Source organism: Papaver somniferum, chromosome 7, assembly GCF_003573695.1.
Source record: "Papaver somniferum cultivar HN1 chromosome 7, ASM357369v1, whole genome shotgun sequence".
NCBI classification, from domain to species: Eukaryota; Viridiplantae; Streptophyta; class Magnoliopsida; order Ranunculales; family Papaveraceae; genus Papaver; species Papaver somniferum.
This window is the reverse complement of record NC_039364.1, coordinates 32427409-32448965: the sequence shown is the minus strand read 5'-3', so window position 1 is coordinate 32448965 and position 21557 is coordinate 32427409. Positions and strand designations below refer to the sequence as shown.

Below are 21557 nucleotides of genomic sequence, written 5' to 3'. Positions count from 1 at the left end.
GCTAAATTACTTGCTTTGGTTCATTAAGCAGGAAAAACTTTTCAATGTAAAGAAGAACAAAAAGAAACGAGAAAGAAATACATTTATCTACTAACCTGAATGCTTTAGGTACAATGTGGTTTACAAAAATACATTTTTGTTATGGTTGGGACTGTAAAAAAGAAATTAGACTTCTAGTTCTCAAACGTCCCAGAATATCTGACTTGCTGGGTAGAACATTACAGAATTTTGGTGCCGTACTCATGATTTTCTACTTCAATCAAGATCATAACTTCTAAACTAGAAAATCTCAGTTGTCCTTAAACATTACACGTGTAATATTTTTATGTAATTAAAAAAGAAAAACTAAAGCTACAACAAAAACTAAATATTGTTCTCCCGTTTTCCATGTAAATGCACCTCAATGTGTTACGTATCAAATGGGCTTTTGAAACTTTCCATGAACCCAAACTCTCCGCATGCTCTTCCCATTTCGACGGTTCACTGAGTTGATGCAACAGTAATCAAGCTCAAGCTGCACCCAAGAAAAGAAAATTATCATCACATGCAATAAGGATTCCACTTTTCATTAAGAAAAGTACTTAAGAAGCCTCAACACCAAAGAAATTGATAAACCTCCGGTAAAGGTAATCGGGATATGGGCATCTATGCGACTAAACATGTTTACGTCACAAACAAAAATAAACAGAACCACATATAGAAGCCTCTGGTACAGATGCTACATGGGATACTAGTATAAAAACAAAATCTTAATCTGGGCGCTCCAAAATCATCCGAAATTCAAAGATGCTTAAATATTAAATTTTTCATACTACGTTGTTACATTTTTATCTTAAATTCAAAAAGGCCAAGATGAAGAAAAGCGAGGTGGAATTGAGGTACATGATAGGTGTTAGCGGCAGTTCACCACAAAACTAAAAGAGGTGAGGTGATTCCACAATGTATTATAATCAGATTATCTGCTTTGTATTTCAGTTTTAACAAATACCTCAATAAAACCTGCAGCAACAAAAAGCTCCCTCACTGTTTCAAGGCAGAAGAGGTAAGAACGTGTTCCATCAGATCGCACGTACTCCCTTAATCCTATTCTTTGGTTTGCTGGAAATCGAAGCATTGTCATGTCATAAAGACCTGAGGTTCAACAGAAAAGAGTTTCCAGCAAGGACCAGAAACCTGTGTCACACAAAGAAAAGTAGTGGAAAACAAACTATATAGAACTTGAAAAAAAGAAATTTTCAAGACTAACAAGAGCGATTGTTTAGGTGGAAAGCTCTAGTTTAAATTTCCATAATAGTTGAGAAGATTTACCATAATCTCTGAATAGGAGCACGCCACCAGGCCTTAGAACAGCAAGGCATTCTGCAATTGCTGGTGGCATCTTTTCAGATGGTACAGCTGATAATGTGAACATCTAGAAAATAGCATGAAGGGAGCTCATTACATCGAAATGAATTAACACATATAATGAGAGAAAAATAATATAACACACAAGAAGATAACATAGTTGATCTTTACTCTAGAAGAACATATTAAAAGCCATCTCTTCAGAATATTTAGAGTCTTAGACCATAAGGACATGTGGAATTTAAACTACTTCTAGGATTTGTAAGATGAGGCTGTAGATTATGGTGTACTTTTCCCTTTATTGTGTAATTCTTACTAAACTATATCTCATAAATAAAAATTCATCACCAACAAAAAAATACATATACTAATTTAAACATCAGACTATATCTATATGTCAAGGACACTACACTTTTGGCTGTATCTACAAAGAGATAGTAGTGTACGACACATGTGAACAGACCAGTGGGTACTTGCAGATAAACACATGAGCTGTTGTTTACATTTTGGCCTTTGCATGTGTAGCTGTTTTAGATATTAAATACAAAGTCAACTGAAAATAAAGCACAGAGACAAGCATGTATTTACATGTACACCACTCTCACGCGGTACCTTTTCCCAAAATCTTGTGTTAGACACCTTGCATCAGTGTCGGAAACCACCACCTCACACTAGTTAAGGACAACGAAATACAATGCAAGTTCTGGTTATTAACAACACATATTGATATCCCGCCTACTAGTCAACACCAGTATCCCATAAACAACCCCTGTCAACATCTCTCGAGTCTCGAATATCGCAAGAAAAAGAAGAGTTTTATTTCGTGGAAGGTGTACTGACACTTGGTTCTTTATGGCGGGTTCTGCAGTAAGTAATTATCCAGAGGACCGCTAGCCCTAGTACCCACGTGCTTACAAACTCATCCCTCGGATTGAAAACCAACACTCTACATACCTAAGTTAAACCGACCATTAAGAATCAAGTGTTATGTCGACACACTTGAAGTTGTGCCCACAATATAATACTCAGAAAAAAGTATTATAGAGACGCCTAGGCACTTCCAAACGAGTTCTAAGGAGCAACAAATGCGAAAATTGGTTTTAGTTTTCTACTTCAAACTCAATTTCCTAGTATGCTGAATTATGAGTATGCCACATACCAATAAATCATTTAAGAGAATGAGATGTTTATCATTACCTAATACTCATATAGGTCATGAAACTATGAGTCAAAAAAAAAAAAAATTAAAAAAAAGTAAGGACATTGCCCTAAGAATCTAGAATAAACAGCTGCTTAAGAGGCCCTTGCCAATTCTAAGGTACTTTTTCTTCAACTGCTTACTATATAATCAATAAAAAAAGTACAAGAAAAGAAAAGGTAAACATGTAAATGCAGACGACCTTCAAGAACTAAGATTGGTAGGATGTCATCTGAACTAGATTAGCAAAGATAAAAGAAGTGTATAATAGTAATTAACAACAGTTGCCGAAAGAAGTATATTAACCAAGGTAACAAAATTAACCCCACCTACACAACATTGGGCTTCCTTCAAGGCGGTTGATGCACCTAAATCTGTATCTTTGTCATCTTTAACATCTGACAAAACCATTTGAAGCAGCATAGAACTTTCCATGAGACCCATATGGATAAAAACAAAAATATAAACAAATGTGAAATGTGAATGATTGATGATTAGCCTTTGAATCGAAAGATAAGCGACATATGATGAGTGAGCTACCTGTTTCACAAACCACCAGCTGTTTCATAGATATTCTACGACAGGTATTACAAATCAGCCAATTTGGAAATTTATTCACAGAAAAGTCACAGACAAATGGACAAAACCGATGCTTGGCTGAGACCCCATCAGCTGTTTCTATTATTTCCTTCGCTCTATCAAGAGCCTCCATGCTACAATCACAAGCATATACAATGGTGCTGTGTTTGCCACTGCCGAAGAAAAAGACATTTTGTTAGGCATATAAGACTCTGATGATGGATGAAGTTATCCAAACAGCTCAAGATCCTAAGAAAACTGAAATATATATAAAAATATCCATTCAAGAAAAAAAGCAGAAAAGACGAGTACATATGATCCAAAAAATTTGAATGAACCAAGTGAAAAAGCAGAGAAGAGTTGAAGTATAAATTATACAGTACTATTTAGAGGCAATGAAATCTATGTATATTCCAACCTCCTCTCCTACAGTAATGTTAGTAAATCATAAATACTTGCAACATTATATATTATGATCACAACCGTAACCTTGAGGAATGCTATATATTCGAACAATTGGGAATTCCACTTCCAACATAAAGTACATCAACAGAACACCACCTTTCCACACGATGGAGAGAAGTGATTGAGCAGAACAAGTCAGAAAATATAAGTTGATAGCAAGAGTATGTGTTTCTCATGCATCAATATGATAGATGAATGACTTTAGTGGACTATTTGGAGGATGAGTTTAAAACCATCCTTGGTGGCAGATAAAATTATATAAGTTCCAACCTCAATCCACTACGCATACCTTATGCTCTTTGAACTACTAAATGACCCGATGTCGTCAAAATCATGGAGAAGCTAAACTAGAGAGGAAACAGTACTTGAGTCATTTTTCAAGACTATCTCAAAATTCCCTATATTAACTAATTCGAGTATACCTTTTTGGTTGAAACACCATGTAGGAACCGTTGTTTCGAGTACTACAACTTCACAGAAATAACCTAAGCTAATTCAAAACCCAAGATTGTCGGAGTTGCTGACAAATAAACTTGGCAGTACAAAATTACCCTAAATCACTAATTCCCATACACATATTTTGTCTTAAGTAGTGATACCCAGTTTCATAGTTTCATACACATATTTTGTCTTAATGAACTCTAGTCTTATCGATTTTACCCAAAATCTTATCAAACCCTGAATCTGAACATTTAGACAAACATGTGTAGTTTCAGCAATGCAAAGTAGTTCACGCAGTCATTAGTGCATTATCCAGAAAACCAGGATTTCGATGTCCATGTTTGAGCTTGTTTCATAGATTGACCCAACACTAAAGAGCTTTCCAAATGTACATAAAGTTTATACAAATTTTGTATATTAAATCACACGTTTTATTTTGTTTTTTCTTTGCATCCATTATGGATGAGGGGGTAAAAATTAATTGGAAAAACTTAAAAAGTATGGTGAAAAGGTTGACAAGAATCACCAGGCGCTCGTTATTAGTTTCAGTTGCACCACTCCTCAAATGGCATTCCCAACTACATGTAAGAAGTTATTCTTAAGTTGAAATCCCGTATTTCTTTTGAACAAACCAAAAACACATAAAATGAAATCCGGATAGACGCTCACAAAATGTGAGTGGTTTTACAGCTTAAACCTCCACCAAATTACTGCTATGCAACCCTCTTTCAGGAACTACTACATTAAATCTACAAGAAAAAAAATCTTTGAGTCATTCTATGTTCAACCTTTCCATCAATGATAATCACTCGACTCACCGTAATACCGCATTTATAAGCCTAAAGATGTAGATAATGAAATAAAAAATCAAGAACAGACAGAGACACAATTAACAACAAACACAAGTATGACAAGCAATTAACACCAAATTTCAGAATCAGGCGATTGTGGATAATTAATCTAATTAGGTCAAAATGAATGGGGAACCCACTTACGGACAATGAACTTAAAAGGGGAAGAAGGAGAAACGAGTAGTACCGTAAAATGGGCAGAACAGTGCTACCATTCCCACATCCAATCTCCAAAACCTTAGAATTTTCATCACAATCAAGTAATTCTGGAAATTCTTTCAATAAATACCTCCTTTCCTGACAATCAAAGAAATTATTCAGCTGAGGCTTCAAAAGAACACCAGAAAAGTTAACTAAGCAAAAAAAAACGAAAGGGAGTAAAGAAAAAGGATCGAAAGTTTGATACCTTGAAGAACCTTCCAGAGTAGTGACGACTGTGGAAATTTTGCCATGCCTCAGAATCTTTTGAAAGAGAAAAAGATGATGATGATGGAGGGGATTCTAGATGGTAACGAAGAGAAATATCATTTTCGATTTCTTCTCTGAGCTTCTCCCACTCGAAATCTTTCGAAAAATACTGCGCCTCCTTGAGTTCCATACTCTTTTGCGAACTCTGCAGCGTCGCAGACCAGGACGACTGATGATGGAGATGCTACTGACGAACGCATTTTTGGGGGTGGGATCTAAGTGTTGTTTGGCCCTCTTTTACTCTCATAGCTCTGGGCTTGAGAAGGCTTTAAAATTTTTGAGCCCACATAAGAAAGGGGACCGAAAGAGATATAGTCAATAAGCATAATGAAATTCAAGAAAAATCAAATTACCTTATTGTGGGTTTGTTCGCGGAATTCAGAGTTTCCAGGAATTTATAATTCCATGCGATTACAAATTTTTTGATTCTTGTAAATTCTTTGTGTGTTTGGTAACTCAATTAAATTTCGTAGGATTTTTAGGGTTTTCTTGTTTCAAAGTCTTTGTACCGTTTGGAATTACCCTCAAATCTTAAAATTGCATATATATGGGATTTAGAGTTAAAAAAAAGTGGGTCCATAAATCCCTTGATAGGTTTCCCAGCAAATCTTATGGGGGAGGGGTCGGACTCCATACGGAGGATTTGCTGGAAAATTGAATCCCGTAGGAAACGTGATTCCAAGGATTCGGGCAACCAAACATACAGAGGGAAACGTAATTCTACCAAATTCTCTGGACTCATAAATTTCACCTTAAAAATTCTACATCCAAACTCACCATTAAAGTTAAGAACTCTTGATCAACATATCCTTTGAGTCAAAAAAACCACATCTAACTATCTCCTCAGAAGATCCAAAACTCTTCGAATCAATCAAAACTAGTAGATCAAATGAACACTGAACCTCTCATACCAAAGTTTTGAATTTCTTCTTGTGTATCTGATTTATACATAAACCTTACCATCGATCTGGTGTCATCTCTCTCATTTCCAGGGTTTCAGAGAATATCCTAGTTAGGGGTGAGCATGGGCCGGTATGGACCGGTTTTCACCTCATCCGTATCCAATTCAATGCACTACGGATTTCAAATTTGGCATCCAATCCAACGGATTTGCATCCAATGGATATACGGATGGACGGATTAGATGCGGATAATCAAACGGATTTGTTTTATAATTAAAGTTCATAATAGAGGAATAAATACAACAAGTTTACGGATGGTTTTAGAAATAAGACCACGTTATTTAAGGGTTTAAAATCTGGATTTGAGTATAATGCTTTGAAGTTACTAGAAATTTGAAGAGGACGAACAAGATAACCCCTTTAAAATAAGATGTTTTTGGTGACTGGGGATCAAGTATGTCCACCTATACATATATTGGTTTTGTATCTTGTAAGCTCATCAAAGTATGACATGAAAGGAATACCTAATTTGACAAAAAAAATAATACTAACTTCGTATTTGTACCGATGACGTTTGATAAAAATGAATGGATATGGATGTCCAATGAATTTTAAAGATCGCATCCAGGCCCAATCTATAATTCGTTGGATTTCAAAATTTTCATCTTCATCCAACCCATTAGCGAACGGTTCGGGCATACCCGCAAAAATACAGATGGTCCCGACTAAATCCGCGGATTTCGGGCCAAATGCTCACCCCTAATCCTAGTAGTGAATAAAACTATCCCTTAGTAGGGGAATGGAAACCCATAGGGATGGTCATCCAAAGTTGAACATCGATCCCCTAATAGGAAATAGAACGATCTCCTAGTAGCAAAATGGATATCTCATAGGGATGGTGAGTCAAGGTTAAACATCGCTACTCTAGTAGGGGAATAGAACGATCCCCTAGTAAGGGAATGGAAAACCAATATGGATGGTGAGTCCGGGTTGAACATCGATCCCCTAGTAGGAAATCAAACGTTCCCTAGTAGGGTATGGAAATCCCAAAAGGATGGTGAGTCTTGGTTAAACATCGATCCCCTAGTAGAGGAATCACTAGTAGGAGAGTGGAAATCCCATAGGGATGGTCAGTCTAGGTTGAACATCGATCCCCTAGTAAGGGAATAGAAAACCCATAGGGATGGTGAGTCCGGGTTGAACATCGATCTCCTAGTAAGGGAATAGAAAACCCATAGGGATGGTGAGTGAAAACGCGGGGGGTACCAAAATACGCCACCACTTTTTTCTTAGGCAATCTATATGGACAAACTCAATACAAATCTGAGAGTTAAACTCAATCAAGGAATAGTATATAGAGTTATATCTCACTCTCCTGCGATTAGAACGTTTATAGAATCAAATCTGTGAACCTAATCACAAAGAGATTTCTTGGACGGTACCAAAGATCAATGTCCAAGAATCAATCAAGTCGTATCCAAAAAATTAGGTCGGATGTATCTACTATGATTGATTAGCGTACAACCTGTGATATTTTAATTACAAATATAAAACAATATAATGCGGAAAAATAAATAACACAAACACTAGAAGTTTTGTTAACGAGGAAACTGCAAATACGGAAAAATCCCGGGACCTAGTCCAAATTGAACACCAAACTGTATTAAGCCGCTACAAAAACTAGACTACTAAAAATTATTTTGGGATCCCACCGATTAAGGTACACTGGCGCTCCTTACACCTCTTGAATCCCAGCGGGACTCTGTGTAATTGATTCTCTTAGATGACGTCACACCAACTCAGAGTTGGTTCAACTCAATTCAAGACTTTGAACCAATCTGCCTCCAACAAATTAATCATATACATGATTTCCTTTTACAATCAAATAGTTTGATCAAAGGTGATAGAAATCGACAGCAATAGACAAAGTCTAACTAACCTCAAAATCCGGACTTATGCAACCCAAAGTGCAGCCTATATTATAATTCACCTCACAAGTATAAAACTTGTGGAATCAATAAAGTTTGAGACGAAGAGAACTTTGATGATTTCTATCTACCTTGATCAAGTGAGCAGCTAAAAAATCGATCAAGATCAGGATACACGAGTTATCAAGGAAAGATAACTGGACCTGGCTTCACGAATCCTTGTGAAGTCTTTGTAATCGCTAAACCCTGAAAGGGTTAGGAAGGGGACGACTCTAGTTACAACTAAGACATACCAAAAATTAGTGTCGGGGTTCAAAGATCCCAGTTGCTTGAAAAGTTTTCCTTTTATAGACATTCAAAGCATAGGTTGCTTTAGGTTTAAGCTAAGATATCTTTGGAACCAAGCAATCAATATCCACGATAGATGAATCTTTGAATATGATTTTCATAAACAAAATATACACTCTGGTTAGGTGAAACCGTAACCGAACCGTGCATAAAGACTATTTTCAACGTGGTTAGCCGAAACTAGCCAATTTGAACTTAAAAGATTAATACTAACACATAAGATATTAACCTTGAGCCACAAACATGTGATCAAATAAGTCCAGTGTTTTAGAGAGTTAATCAAATGATAATTATCTCATAGAAATAATTTCAATCGCACTTGAAAATAATCGACATGGTTAGTAGATGCACAAGGTACAAATAATATTGTCGTTCGTGAGTCGGTTCAGTCACGGTACGTGTACCAGTTTATGAGCTAACGAGCCAAACCAAGTTCCGGAGTTAGCAGAACTATTTATGTATGCGTACCGGTAGAGATACCTTAAGACTATCACCGGTTTCGGAATTCACATAACTATTTTGGTTTGCGTACCGGTTTGGATACACACCCGGGTTCGAGAACATAGAACTATTTTGGTTTGCGTACCGGTTTGGATACTAATCCCGGTTCCGTAACCACAGTTCCAAAATGGTTTGCATACGAGTATGAGTACCGATATGGTTCACGAGTTAAACAGATTTTCACATGATGTGCATAAGAATATGCGTACCACAAATCTGTAAGTCGATATATAGCTACTCCACTACGTATACGAGTACATGTAATAGGGGTTCAAAATTATAATAGTTTTCTCAGTTTGTAAGACTGATAACTCTGTCTTATATCTAAATATATAGTAGTTTTGTATTTCTCTCTAAATCGATTCGAAACATTTATTACATCAATGACACATATCATTGTTCAATGATATTTTCGAATGATAAAACTTGAATTATGATTTTGATTCTAAATAATAAATTGTCCTTAACCGAAATTCATCAAGTATGAACAAATGTTCATTAAGCTTAGTCATTATATTTCGAGAACTAATTACCAAGATAAACTTGACTCGAAATTCTTGTCTATGCATAATAGGCTAATTAGTTATGCGACATCGTCTCAAATAATAGAAAAGTGGATATAACTTGAGAAATAGGTGGTTCAGTCTTCACTTACCTTTTTTTAATGAAGTTATCCAGAAGCTTCAGTTGATCATCGCCTTCAAATGGTAGAACGCAATGATGACTGTTGTGATCCATTGTTTCTCAACTACATTTCTATCCTAGTCTGAGACTTAACTAATAGACTAGAAATCAAGATATAGGTTTGATAAGTAAATTTGACAACAAGCTTGAGATAGAAACACTTGCGAGTTCGACCGAGCAATGCTCTAACAGTGAGTCTGGGTTGAACATCGACCCCTAATAAGGAATTCAACGATTCCTAGTACGAGAATGGAATCCCAAAGGGATGGTAAGTCAAGGTTGAACATCGATCCCCCAGTGGGAAAATAGAACGACACCCTAGTAGCAGAATGGAAAAGTCATAGGGATGGTGAGTCAAGGTTGTAACTCGATCACATACTAGTGGAATAGAACGATACCTTAGTAGGGAAATGAAAAACCATAGGGATGGTGATTCAAGGTTGAACATCGATAATCTAGTAGGGGAATAAAACGATCCCCTAGTAAGGGAATGGAAAACCAATAGGGATAGAGAGTCCGGGTTGAACATCGATCCCGGGTTGTTACAATTGGTATCAAAGCACGGTTTTGATTTACTTGGACTGTGCGTATGGAATAACCAGTTTTTGAAAGTTTGTTTAAAAATAAACGCACGACGATTTCATTGTTAATCGTTGTATTTTCCTATCGGTTAATTCAGTAGAGTTTCATTTTTATTTAACATCGACTAATTTTGGGATTAGGGCAAATAAATAAAATACCTACCAATGTATTTAAATGAAAATTGTTTGCATTGTGGATTTTTAACTAGTATATTTAACAAGCTAAATTTTGAAGGAAAAAAAGTACTCCTCTTTATTTTGTTTCCTATATACCTAGTGAGTACAATCTTATTCATTTTTGGTCCCTCGTTTCTTCATATTGAACTGCAAAAACTAGAGAAACAAAGTCTTATACAACACTGGTTTGCTCACTTATTAAAATAAAGAGGCAGTTGGGGAAGGGGAAACAGATAGAGGAGCATTTAAGATAAAAAATTAAAACAATTAGAGAAAAAAACAGGGGAGGATGTATTAAAGGGAGCAAAAAGGATTTAAGATAATAAACAGAGATATATTCATAGCTAGATGAGACCTGGAAATGCTAGATAACCCCCAAAATCCCTCCCCCAACTTTCCCCCGTACTCACATTCACATAATAATGACCCCCCCTGTTTTCTCCATGTGGTGAGGGCACTTGCTAAATCAATGATGGGAGATGATTCCACCTATTGGGGGAGAAAGTGTGGGAGAGATTCTGGGGGTCCGAAGCAGCTTCGGAATAGACCAGACTGACGTCATCATCTGTGCTGAAAAGCGGAGGTATTACAACCACACTCAATAATTCGTTCGGCAATATGTATGGACTAACTCCAATATAATTCCTAGAGCATCAACTTCTAAAGCGAGCTCAATCAAGAAATATACCAAAGAGTTATATCTCAAATTCTCAATACAATCTGCAATCGAACAGATAGTAATCTGTGAGCCCAAATGATATGAGAAATAACTTGGACGGTACCAAAGACCAATGCCCAAGTGCCAATCAATTACTATCCAACAATCAAGGTCGGATTTACTAATTGATTGATCTATGCACAACCCGTGATATTTCAATTATATAAACAAATATAATGCGAAAAAGAAATAACACAGACACTAACAGTTTTGCTAACGAGGAAACCGCAAATGCAGAAAACCCCGGGACCCAGTCCAGATTTGAACACCACATTGTATTAAGCCGCTACAGACACTAGCCTACTACAAGTTAACTTTAGACTGGAATGTAGTTGAGCCCTAACCAAGTCTCACACCGATTAAGGTATAGTCGCGTTCCTTACGCCTCTTGAACCACGCCGGATTCTGCGCACTTGATTCCCTTAGAAGATCTCACCCACAACTAAGAGTTGCTACGACCCAAAGTCGAAGATTTATAAACAAATCTGTCTCCCACAAATAAGTCTATTCTGATAGATAAATATGTCTCCCACAAAAATACCTATGAAGTTTTGTTTCGTCTTTTGATAAATCAAGGTGAACATGAACCAATTGATAATCCGGTCTTATACTCTCGAAGAGCAGCCTAGAAATATCAATCACCTCACAATAACTTAACTATATGGTATTACAAGAAGTTATTGGGGAATCACAAAGAATGAGATGAAGAGCTTTGTGATTACTTTTTATATCTTACCTATCGGAGATAAATCTCGAGTTAATCTTAGAGAAGATAGTACTCAATACGATAGAACAAGCAAGATCATATCACGCAACTACAGAGAAAATAGTTGGGTCTAGCTTCACGAATCCCAAATGAAGTCTTCAAGTCGTTAACCTATAACGGTTTTGGAAAAAATCTAGGTTAAAGGAGAATCGACTCTAGTCGCAACTAGGACACAGGAAAGTGTCGGGATTAGGTTTTCCAGTTGCTAGAGTTCTCCCATATATAGTCTTTCAAATCAGGGTTTGCTTTCAATCAAAGCTAAGATAGCTTAGTAACAAAGCATTCAATATTCACCATTAGATGAAAACCTGATTTAAGATTCAAGCTAAGTCTGCTTAAAACTAAAGCAATATCTCTCCATTGTTAGATGGTCTTAGCTTGTTACACACAAATGAAATATACTTTCATTTAGATGTGGGTAACCGTACCTAAATGTGTATATTGAGTTGGCTCAATAATAGTTAACCGAGGTTAGCCATATGAACACTTTTGTCTTAACCAAATTCATCTAACACTTCTAGATCAACTATGATGATCAATAAATCATGAAAGATAATCAAATGAATCTAATTGTGTTTCAAATAGAGTTGTTCAATTGTTCACTATTTCACAGAAATATATATGAACCAATTGAATCAAAATCGAAGTGATTCGTAAGAATCAATTAATGAACATTACTCCACGGTTTGCAAAGATTGCATTCCTTAATTTATAAATGTATTTGTTCATGAGTATGAAAATATACTTAACCGGTTTTAGAACTTTAACCACTAAGTTTGCAAACATGTACACAAACTATAGCTTCCGGACTTTGGTCTTGTCCAAAAGTTTGCAAATGGGTATGCATAATGATGTCCCGGACCTTAACTCGGGTAGAACTGTTCGCATACTGGTATACAAACTTGGTTCCCGGACTTTAACATTTAAAACCGTTTGCATACTAGGTATGCAAACAAGGTTACGGACCTGAATCATACAAAAAAAGTTTGCATACTAGGTACGTATACTGTGTTGTATCCAGACAAAAGTTTTTGTTCTAAACTCCCATTTCAATCATTGAAACATCCTTATAAGACGACAATAGCTGTCTCACATAAAATATTAGCTTATAAGTAATTTTCAAGTGATCGAATGATCAATACGAAACATTTCGAGTCGATATCAAATGATTGTCTCATACAAATCATATAAGATGCTTCAAGGCAATTTTCACATGGCTTATTATTTACTTTCCAACTAAAGTCGTCAAGAATATGATGAACGTATCTAAAGAAAAAAGCTTCCAATATATATTTTGATAAATAGATAACCGAGTTAAACTCAGAACAAAATATCAAATGTGCATAATATAAAAGTCTATATAGTTTACGACTTAGTCTCATTAGGAGATAAAATGGAATAGACTTCTGAGTGATAGATAAGTTTTAGTCTCCACATACCTTTTGTTGATAAAGTTCCTCCAAGCTATCCTCAGTAGATCTTCGTCTTCAATCGATGAACGTCGTGAAGTCTAAAGCTTAACTACACATTTTGTCCTAATCCGAGACATAGGTATAAGTAGACTAGAAATCAAGACTTATAGTTTTGATCAACTAAACTTGACAAACAAGCTTCATATATCAAGCTTGCGAGTTCGACCGAGCAATGCTCTAACAAGTGCTACACTTTTCCCACTAAATTTCCCCCACAATTTTCCACCACGAGGTGTCATGGAGATAGCGGTCTAATGTCACACAAAAGAGCCCATGCTAATCTCAATCGAAGGGATCAAAGGGTTAAAATTTGATGCAGGATTCAGCCTGACTTTAAAGCTTATTCGTGCTCTTATTTTATTTTTAGTCAATTTTTATTTGGTTTCAAAACTTATTATATCTCTTATTTTGTTATTTTTCCCTTTGGCACGTCGACCTCTTTTGGAAATTTTCTTCTTCTAGTCTTCCAATCTACGTTGTTTGACTTCTGGGTCTTTTGACCTCAATTCTTATTTTCTTAACCCAGGTTGGCGTTGGGTCAGTCTTTCAGTCCATGGTGTTTGCCTCTATTTTATTTTACTCTTGTTTGAGTGTTTTTTCTCACGACCTGTATTGTTGAGGTCGAACTTTTTTATCTTCTTAACTTTTTAAGTCTTATATATTTTTGTGACCATTTTTCGACCTTAAATATTCTCGGGTCGTTTAGTTGTTCGACCATCTTGTTTTTATATGGCTTAATTAGTTTTTCCAGCTCTGGCTATCATGCAACTCGTTTTTGTCTGTTTCCTTATGGCTTTAGTTAGCTCAACCAGCTTTTCCTTCTTTGGCTGCTTTGCAACTCGCTATATATGTATATATGTATAGCGATACATAATTAGGTTAATCATCCTCGCCTACCTTGCAACTTATTTTTATTTCTTAATTTGTCGAGCTCTCTTTTGAGGTCGCTTATTCAGAATTTTTCGCTTATCTTTTGTTTATGTTATCGCTGCTGAAATAGTGAATTTTATGAGTTTCTTACTTTATCTGGTAATGATGTGGGCTTCACCACGGGTCATATTTCCAAAGCTATCGGGCCAGTATGTTATTTTATGCCAGTCAGATACTGGTCCGGAGCTTAGTAGTTGGTCTTAATGTTCGACATGCTCTCTATCAAGATATGGTATTTTTCCCTTCTTTTTAACATAAAAATGTCATTGTTTCCATGTAACCATATGACTACGACCCGGTACGCTTTTATGACCAACATTTCGAGAAACAATTTTTGAAAGTTTGTTTTCGACTTCTTAATGACTCGGTACGCTTTAATGACCAACAGGCATGATGATTTCATTGTCATAATTATTTTCGATTTCTTATCGTTGTATTTTCCTATCGGTATTATCTTAATTCAGTAGAGTTTCACTTTTATTTAACATCGGCTAATTTTGGGATTGGGCAAATAAATAAAATACCTATCAATGTATTTAAATAATAATTGTTTGCCTTGTGTATTTTTAACTAAAATATTTAACAAGCTAAATTTTGAAAAAAAAAAGTATTCCTCTTTATTTTGTTTCCTATATACCTAGTGAGTATAATCTTATTCATTTTCTGTGTACTTCATTTCATCATATTGAACTGCAGAAACTAGAGAAACAAAGTCTTATACAACACAGTTTTGCTCACTTCTTAAAATAAAGAGGCAGTTGGGGAGAAAATAAAGAGGTGGTTGGGGAGGGTGAATCAGATAGAGGAGCATTTAAGATAAAGATTTAAAACAACTAGAGAAAAAACGGGGGAGAAGGTATTTAAGGCCAACAAAAAGGATCTGAGAGAATAAACAGAGATATGTTCAGAGCTAGACGAGACCCGAAAATCTAGATTTTGGTGTCCCTCGTTTCTTTATATTGAACTACATAAACAAAGTCTTATACAACATAATTTTTCTCACTTCTTAAAATAAACAGATGGTTGGGGAGAAAATAAAGAGGTGGTTGGGGAGGGTAAAACAGATAGAGGTTTATTTAAGATAAATATTAAAAACAAGTAGAGAAAACACGGGGGAGAAGGTATTTAAGGCCAAAAAAAAAGATCTGAGATAATAAACATAGATATATGCTCATAGATAGACGAGACCCGAAAATGCTAGATTTCGGTGTCCCTCGTTTCTTCATATTTAACTGCAGAAACTAGATAAACAAAGTCTTATACAACACAGTTTTGCTCACTTCTTGAAATAAATAGGAGGTTGGGAAGAAAATAAAGAGGAGGTTGGGGAGGGTGAAGCAGATAGAGGTTTATTTAAGATAAAGATTTAAAACAACTAGAGAAAAAAACAGGGGAAAACGTATTTAAGGACAGCAAAAAGGATTTAGAGATTAAAGAGAGATATGATCAGAGGCTAGACGAGACCCGTAAATGCTAGATTTCTTTGTCCCTTGTTTCTTCATATTGAACTGCAGAAACTAGAGAAACAAAGTCTTATACAACACAGTTTTGCTCATTTCTTAAAATAAAAAGGCGGTTGGGGAGAAAATAAAGAGGTCGTTGGGGAGGGTGAAGCACATAAAGGAGCATTAAAGATAAAGATTTAAAACAACTAGAAAAAAAACGGGGGAGAAGATATTTAAGGCCAGCAAAAAGGATCTGACAGAATAAACATATATATGCTCGGAGCTAGACGAGACCCGAAAATGCTAGATATCCCCCAAAATCCCTCCCCCAATTAATTTTCCCATACTCACATTCACATTATAATCCCCCCTGCTAAATCAATAGCGGGAGATGATGCCACCTATTGGGGGAGAAAGTGAGGGAGACATTATGGGGGTACGTAGTATCTTCGAACAAGACCAGATCAACGTCATGATCAGTGTTACACTTCAGCCATTAATTTTTCCCCACAATTTTCCACCACCAGGTGTCATGGAGATGGTGGTCTAATGCCACACAAAAGTGCCCTTACTAATCTCAATTGAAGGGATCAAGGGGATAAAATTTGATGTGGCACTCATCCTGACTTCAGATCTTATTCGAGCTCGTATTTTGTTATTTTTTCTTTGGGAACGTCGACCTGTTTTAAAAATTTTCTTCTTTAAGTCTTTCAATATACATTGTTTGACTTTTGGGTCTTTTGACCTCAACTCTTATTTTCTTAACCCAGGTTTCGGTTGGCTCAGTTTTTCAATTCATGGTGTTTCACTCTATTTTATTTTACTCTTATTTTCTAGTTTTTGCTCACAGCCTGTATTGTTGAGGTCGAGCTTTTTTATCTTCTTGACTTTTTAAGTCTTACATATTTTTTGGGCCTTAATATTCTCAGGTCATTTAGTTGTTGGACCATCTTATTTTTATGTGGCTTGATTAGCTTTGCCAGCTCTAGCTATCGTGCCGCTCGTTTTTGTCTGTATCCTTATGGCTTTAGTTAGCTTAATCAGCTTTGCTTTTTTTTGGCGGCTTTACATCTAGATTATATATATATGCATAATTAGCTTAATCAGCCTCGTCTACTTTGCAGCTCATTTTTATTCCTTAATTTGTCGAGCTCTCTTTTGAGGTAGCTCATTTAGAAATTTTTACTTATTTTTTATTTCTCTTATCGCCACTGAGATAATGGGTTTTATGAGTTGCTTACCTTATATGCTAATGATGTGGGCTTCACCGCTATAGCAGAGATAATCAGGGCATAATTCAAAAGCAACCGGGCCAGGGTGTTATTTTGTGCCGGTCAGAAACTGGTCTGGAGCTTAGTAGTTGTTGTTAATGTTCAACATGCTCTCTACCAAGATATGGTCTTTCGCTCTTCTTTTGAACATAACAATGTCTTCTTTTTTTCCTGTAACCATACGATTACGACCCGATACGCTTTATTGACCAACATTTCGAGAACAGTTTTCGAAAGTTTATTTTACAAAAAAAAAAAAAAGCCGCACGATGATTTCATTGTCATAATTATTATCAACTTCTAATCGTTGTATTTTACTATCGGTTTTATCTTAATTCAGTAGAGTTTCACATTTATTTAACATCGGTTAATTTTGGGATTGGGGTAAATAAATAAATACCTAACAATGTATTTAAATAAAAATTATTTGCATTGTGGATTTGTTGATGCTGGTTTTCGAATAGGGCTAAAATTGTAAAACCCTGTATTTAATGCGCTGACGTCCTGCAAGGGTATAAAGCCATTTAAGAAGAGATGAGTGCAAAAAACCTCTTCACTCATTGAGCAATTCAATATGCATGGAATTCATTCAGAATGGTGCAACAATCCGAATATTCTATGAATTTTCCTAGTAGAATTATCCATTTAATGCATTGTGTACCTTGTATTTTCCTACGCTATGTTCCGCAAGAGAACCCTCAATGTTGGAATGACATGAAGATTAATGTTCACTCTCAGCAGAGTAGCATGAATCTCCCGAAGTGTCAGTATTGAAGTCTGCATGAAAGTACTCACACAGGCTGCATCGTTCTCTGACAAAGAGATCTCGTATTGACGCCCTTTTAATCAAAGATAGCGCGATCGAACGCATGTTTATTCCCTAAATAGAATCTAGACTGTTAATATCAGTCTCAAAAATAATCGCGGCCACACAATTTGACCACGCGATTTAACAAGCTTGGATTACTCCTAACAGAACTAGGTAATCACCTTAATAACCACCGACGAGCCCGCTAATCCCTAGTCGATCGAGCCCTATGTAGCTCGTTCACAAGTGCTTCGAACACTGACCCAAACATGGGAATTCACGCTGCATAACATAACTCAAACGAATTGAGACTGGCAAAAATGGTCTCAAAATGCATCACGTCCGTCCAACTTAGCCGGCCTAGTTGGACGGCTTGGATCGCATCTCGAGCAATCAAAGAGATGCCGATGTTTTCACCATCGGCCCAAGCTCTCCCTTGGTCGATCGACCTGTCCCCAACGGGACCAAAGCACATTAAAACGCCGACCCCAAGGAGGGTGATCGCGCAGCCTTTAAAACCTTAAATTGAATAAGCAGTGTTACACAACTGCCGCTAATCAATCATATACGTCCAACTTCGCCAGCCTAATTGGACGGCTTAGATCGTGTTTCAAATGATCAAGGATATGCCAACGCTTTCAATGTCGAACCAACTCCACACGTGGTCGATCGACTTGCTCATAGCAAGACTAAAGCGCATCAAAACGCCAGCCCAAAGAAGCGTGGACACACTGTTTCAAAAAACCTAAAATTACTTTGCGGCAATACATTACTGCCGCATATCTATATCGACCACTCATCTTCGCTAGCTGATTTGTGTGGCTTAGATTTAACCTCAAACGGCCTCGAAGACATCAACGTGATCATTGTCGGCCCACCTTCACGTATGACCAACCAACCTGCTCGTGCTGACGATCGAAGCCTCGAAATCGCTCGCCCAAAGAGGGTTGGCCGCGCGGCCCCCTAAACCCTAAAGTCGCGTCAATGGCAGTTTGGAACTTCCGCAAACGATCACGACCATCCAACTTCGCCAGCCTAGTTGGATGGTATAGATTTATTTTTAGAAAACAAGCAAAGCAACATTGTGAAGACCGACCATCCTTCTTCCACATGAGGCGATCGACCAAGTGATGAATTGACCGTAAGTTCCTCAAACGATCAACCAAAGGTGGTCGATCATGCCTCCTTTAAGACGCCAATCCGCGACTTATGCAATCAGGATCTAAAACAATGATGCTTCATACACATCGATTACTTTGAGCTGCTTAATTTCGATGCTTCACATGTATCAAATACATACAATATTTTATATTGGCCTCATAAACAATTTAGTTGTTTCACCTAATAGCACAATGCTATTCTCCGCGGAGGGTCCCACAACCCACTTATTTGAGACATCAAACATGTCACAAACTAGGGGATGCTTACTGGGGTATTGGTCTGGCGGTTTACAGCGTGCGGCGTGCAACGCGTCCATTACGAGAACGTATCAAGAAAGACATACGGTTATCAGTAATGAGAGTAGTGGGAGAACGTGTGATCAGTCATCCTTCATAACGAGACACGATGATCACTACCTTCCGTACAAAACCCACTTCTCCACTACTTCACTTCCTCCACTTCCTAAGAGATCAGGGTGCGCTCAATGACTTGTATAAATAGGTTTTCAACCTATTCAACACAGGGGACAAGTGTTATCAACACAAGTAGCTAGAAACCATTTTCTGATACGCAAGTCATAAACAACCAACACCTTCATAATCTCAAACACCTTCTTCGCTTCCCTCCCTAAGATCAACCCTTCTCCTTCACCTTGTGACCGAATTGAATCTGAAACGACCATTTCTTGGTTTAGGCCAGAGTCTTACAGATTGATCTCTCGAATCTAAAAGTACTCCCATGCAGTGCATTGTTTAGGGTTTGAATTCGTTTCTCATAAACACACCCAAGTTTACCAAAAACAACAGAATCAGTTTTTACCCTCAAACAATTGGCAACCACAGTGGGAGATTGATCTCTCAGTTGCAAAATCAGTTTCTCAAGATTCATTCCAATTTTCTCAATTTCAAAAGGGTAGATCTTAGATTCAATTCAATCATTAAATTCAATTTAGGTTCAACAACCAATTTCAATTCCGGTGTTCCATTCACTAAGAAGCTTCACAAAAACGCTTTTTCAAGCAATGCTACTGGAAATACCTTGGATAGCTGAGTACCAGTAAAAATCTCCTAGATGAAAGGACCGGAAAGCCGCGTGGATACACAAGACGCAACTACTACTTAGAAGAACGCAACGACTTGTCTCGAGATCCGGATGGAGGAATCACCTTTTCTGCAACACCACAAGTGTTGTATGGAGCAAGCCAGAAATGCCTCAAAGGGTCCACACCCAGAAAGACGAAGTGAAGATTCGCGTAGCTGTTGTTTCAGTATGGAGATAGTCGACAACAAATTCAACACCAGTGGAGTCCTGGGAAGACACCTGCAGAGGTCTCAAAAGAAAAGGTCTATCTCTATTCCACCACTGCTACCAATTTAAGATCAGGAGTACCCGCTATCACTTCATCAACAAAACGTGTAGATTCAGAATATGGTGTAATTCCAAGAATTCGTACATCTACAGTAACAAAGGAGTCTTGACACATCTTCAAATCATCATAAAGGGTTCGCCTATTATGTCAACCCGGATAGGAGTGATCCCGGGACATCTTCAGGTCTACTGGAGCCGACACCTCAAGAGAGCAGCCTCAAGAAGATAATGATGCCCGCGTCATCATGTCGACAAAGAATCCGTAGTTTGGGCGAATCACTCTGTTAGGAAGAATGTTTCAGCGAAACAACGAACATCCAAATGATCAAGAGATGACGGACCCGAGGAACTTCCACTGTCGCAGATTCATTCATCGCTTTACCAGTGAATGCAACGGCCTGAAGCATATTCTCCAAAGAAAAATTAACTCAGGAGAGTTACCCTCTTTCTCCGAAGATTAACGTGCGCAGTTTCATCGAAGTGATCGAACCAACTACGGGTTTCTTGAGGCGCGCCATAACAACTTGGATTCGAAGCGATCACCCTTGGAGAATTCAAGTCTCGTTCAACTGAGATCTTGTGAACAAGTAAGTTTCTTTAAACAATTTTACATTTAAAAAGCCTGTTGGGAACTTGACGCATGCGTCCCACATCGAGGAAGGAAGTCAATGATGTAGTTGTTCTTAGATACCACATTATCTTCCTTTTACATGTTTCCCTTTTTAATTTTCAAGAGATACTTAGAATGATCGAATTCAAAACCAGAATGACGACTTTCAGCCGATTCAAACATAATTCCTTTCAGAAAGTCATTCATAAAATCATCTCAAAAATAAGCCAATTCAAAAAATTCAGTCACCTACTAGTTCAAAACAAGAAAATCAAATTGTGAAAGGAATTCCTTACATCACTCAAGACACCTAAAAGGGAAATATAAAAGAAAATGCGCAAGTATTCAAGGGAAGTCTTTAAGCAACAACTCATTCTTTTTGCGGAGAACAACCTGCTTCATCTTCAATTCCAAGGATAGCCTCTCGATCCCCTCCTCTTGCCGAGAAATGAAGTCCACGAAGGGAACTTCATTTGTTTCATCTTGCAACTTCTGGATTTTAGAAAACCCTTCATAGAACCAGGAAGAATTGAATTCAAAC

At 37.1% G+C, this 21557-nt stretch overlaps 1 protein-coding gene across 1 annotated transcript; it reads right to left on the bottom strand.

Moving 5' to 3' along the window:
• Nucleotide 1: 1 nt before the first annotated feature.
• On the bottom strand, nt 2-5555 carry LOC113296896 (methyltransferase-like protein 6). The gene is made up of 7 exons (XM_026545257.1): nt 5285-5555; nt 5066-5175; nt 3083-3294; nt 2849-2940; nt 1309-1411; nt 989-1131; nt 2-514 (listed from the first exon to the last, which is right to left on the bottom strand). The coding sequence occupies exons 1-7, from the start codon at nt 5474-5476 to the stop codon at nt 416-418; spliced, it is 951 nt and encodes a 316-aa protein (XP_026401042.1). The 5' UTR covers nt 5477-5555; the 3' UTR covers nt 2-415.
• Between the last annotated feature and the right edge of the window lie 16002 nt (nt 5556-21557).